The sequence below is a fragment of the Mesoplodon densirostris genome, chromosome X, assembly GCF_025265405.1.
Source record: "Mesoplodon densirostris isolate mMesDen1 chromosome X, mMesDen1 primary haplotype, whole genome shotgun sequence".
Taxonomy (NCBI): Eukaryota; Metazoa; Chordata; class Mammalia; order Artiodactyla; family Ziphiidae; genus Mesoplodon; species Mesoplodon densirostris.
This window is the reverse complement of record NC_082681.1, coordinates 72,852,548-72,855,973: the sequence shown is the minus strand read 5'-3', so window position 1 is coordinate 72,855,973 and position 3,426 is coordinate 72,852,548. Positions and strand designations below refer to the sequence as shown.

The following is a 3,426-nucleotide window of genomic DNA, read 5'->3' as shown; positions in this document are numbered from 1 at the left end:
TGATCTCTCCTACTCCTGCAACATACTCTTGTAGTACCTTTTAACGTATGGTAGGTACTCAAAAGGTATTTGTTAAACTGAATTGAATGTGCATGTTATTTCCAGTCTGGGTAGACAGAATATCTTTTACTCCACAGAAATCGTGGATGGAAGGTAGATTTGATGACTGGTTCCATCTTGTCTCCCATAGGAGGAAAACATTTCCTACCAGTCCTTAGTCTCAGAGTGCTGAACCCTGCAGCCAGCAGGCCTCCTGAAAAAAAAATCCATGGGTGACAGAAGATTCATTGACTTCCAATTCCAAGATTTAAATTCAAGCCTCAGACCCAGGTTGGGCAATGCTACTGCCAATAATACTTGCATTGTTGATGATTCCTTCAAGTATAATCTGAATGGTGCTGTCTACAGTGTTGTATTCATCCTGGGTCTGATAACCAACAGTGCCTCTCTGTTTGTCTTCTGCTTCCGCATGAAAATGAGAAGTGAGACGGCTGTTTTCATCACAAATCTGGCCCTCTCTGATTTGCTCTTTGTCTGCACTCTACCTTTCAAAATATTTTACAATTTCAACCGCCACTGGCCTTTTGGTGACACCCTCTGCAAGATCTCTGGGACTGCATTTCTAACCAACATCTATGGGAGCATGCTATTCCTTACTTGTATTAGCGTGGATCGTTTCCTGGCCATTGTCTATCCCTTCCGATCTCGTACCATTAGGACCAGGAGGAATTCTGCCATTGTGTGTGCTGGAGTCTGGATCCTAGTCCTCAGTGGTGGTATTTCAGCCTCTTTATTCTCCACCACTAATGTCAACAATGCAACCACCACCTGCTTTGAGGGCTTCTCCAAACGTGTATGGAAGACTTATCTGTCCAAGATAACAATATTTATTGAAGTTGTTGGTTTTATCATTCCTTTGATACTGAATGTCTCTTGCTCTTCTGTGGTGCTAAAAACCCTCCGTAAGCCTGCTACACTGTCTCAAATTGGGACCAATAAGAAAAAAGTGCTGAAGATGATCACAGTGCATATGGCAGTCTTTGTGGTATGCTTCGTACCCTATAACTCCGTCCTCTTCCTGTATGCCCTAGTGCGCTCCCAAGCCATTACCAATTGCTTGTTGGAAAGATTTGCAAAGATTATGTACCCAATCACCTTGTGCCTTGCAACTCTGAACTGTTGCTTTGACCCTTTCATCTATTACTTCACCCTTGAGTCTTTTCAGAAGTCCTTCTACATCAATACCCATATCAGGATGGAGTCTCTGTTTAAGACTGAAACACCTCTGACCACAAAGCCTTCCCTTCCAGCTATTCAAGAGGAAGTTAGTGATCAAACAACACATAATGGTGGTGAATTAATGCTAGAATCCACCTTCTAGGTATGAGAACTCTCTTTAGGTCCAGATATGGTTTCTTCTACGATTTTCCTATGCTATGAATAAGAGAAAAGATTTCAAGTTAATGATATTGAGAATAATGTACTGAATACAGTCAGATACATTTATTTGAATGTTTATTGTACATATGCTGTTTTGTTCAATAATTATAGGTCAGGTCTAATTACAACAACAAAAAGTTATTGCCAAACTCTTCTGCTGGGTTGGAAATTCATTGTACCACATTGTATAAGTGGACAGTAGCCTTGACTTTAGTGATATGATTACTTAAAAACTTTCAAAAAGATATTTCCACTCCAATAATATTTGGTAATTAGGTTGGGCCTATAAATATAGGACAAATTCAGGGATTATTATTTTTTTAAAAAACAACCTTTTGTGTTACTACTGATATATGCTAGTCTTTTTTTTTCTTTTTGAATTGTCATTGAGTTTATTTTAGCACACTAACATATTTTAGCTTAACATTATTAATAAAAAGTATCAAATTTAAGAGAGCTAGCAACATTTGTTGTATATATATTGAAAGCAGAAACATAAATTTTGTTTGCATGAATATGGCTGGGAAGAAACAAAAGATTAACTGGATTTACATATTTGCAGTCATCAGCAGTGTCAGTTTTTAAAAACATTTTCCTTTTTCTACACTACATTAAATTTCTCATATGAAACTTCAGATCCAGAAAGCTGCTAAATATGTGCCCGAAACAGGGCAAAATGGAAAATCACATAAAGCAACAAATGTTAATAAAAAACTGAGAGACATCAACAGTTTTTCTAAGAATTTCCAATTATCCTTCTTTTCAGAGACTGGTTTTTATAAATATTTTCTATATGAAATTTTGGAACACAGTGCAACCAGAAAGCTGCTGCATTTGTGCCCAGGTCAGGAGCAAATTGAAAAAAAAAATAGAAACAAAAGAATAACCAAAAAACCATAAAAGAAAAAAAAGTTTTTTAAAACTTGCATTAATCATTTTTGGGGGGAGGGAGTAGAGATCTGTAACTTTAAATTACTTATTCTTTCATATTAACTTTGGAGCACAGTGTAGCCAGAGAGCTGCTGAATTTGTGCCCAGGTTGGGAGCATATTGAAAAAAAATACATAAACCAAACTAAACCAATACAAACAAACAAACAAACCAAAAACAGAAAAACTACAAAACAATAAAAACAACAAAAAGTCCTAACACTTGCATTAATATTTTATTTATTTTTTGAGTATATGTAAATTTAAAAATATTGTATTATTTGTAAAAAATTTCAGAGTACAATACAGGTAGAAATCTACATTTGTGCCCAGGTCAGGACCTAATTGGAAAAAATAAAAATAAAACAAAACAACCCCTTAGAAAACAACAACAAAAAACACACACACAAAAAAACTTAGAACTATTTTTCTGAGCATTTTTAAAACTTACAAAATACTATAACTTTCATATGATGCTTTGGATTAAAATGCAGCTAGGAAGCTGCTAAACTGGCATCTAGTTCAGGAGCAATTAAAATCAATATTTAAAGGTATACAAAAGAAGAGAAAACATTTTTTATAACTAACTTAAACAACAAAAGCAACAAGAACATCTTTATAATCTCTTACTATTTATTGGATGAAGTGTAGGTTTAAGAATATTAAGACCTATAAACAAAACTTCTGAGCACGGTATAGTTTGAAAGATGCTACATTTGTTCTCATATAAGAAGCAGTGGAAATAAATATCCTGCATGCATACTACACACACACAATTAAAGCCCTGCAAAAGCAAACCAAAATATTCTTAAAATATATTTTAATCGATTTTTAAGTTATTTGGAGATGTGATCATTTTAAAATGCTAAGACTTTTTAAGTAAAACTTTCAGGAACAATGCATCTTGTAAGTTGCTGAACTTGTGCCAGGGAGAGATTAAAAAAAGATTAAAAACCATAAAACAATGACAAAAAAGTAGAACTTTTAAAGCAATAAGCAAATTGTTAAAACTCTCATTAACCTTTGTTTTTCTTTCTGACATATGTAGATTTAAAAA

At 34.4% G+C, this 3,426-nt stretch overlaps 1 protein-coding gene across 1 annotated transcript; it reads left to right on the top strand.

Annotated features, from left to right (window-relative positions):
* The first annotated feature begins 268 nt into the window (after positions 1 to 268).
* Positions 269 to 1,381, top strand: LPAR4 (lysophosphatidic acid receptor 4). The gene has a single exon (XM_060087721.1). It carries the CDS (start codon positions 269 to 271, stop codon positions 1,379 to 1,381), a length of 1,113 nt encoding a protein of 370 aa, XP_059943704.1.
* Positions 1,382 to 3,426: the final 2,045 nt, after the last annotated feature.

Coding starts and splice junctions, on each gene's coding strand:
- LPAR4 (XM_060087721.1), top strand. CDS start 269: ATGGGTGACAGAAGATTCATTGACTTCCAATTCCAAGATTTAAATTCA.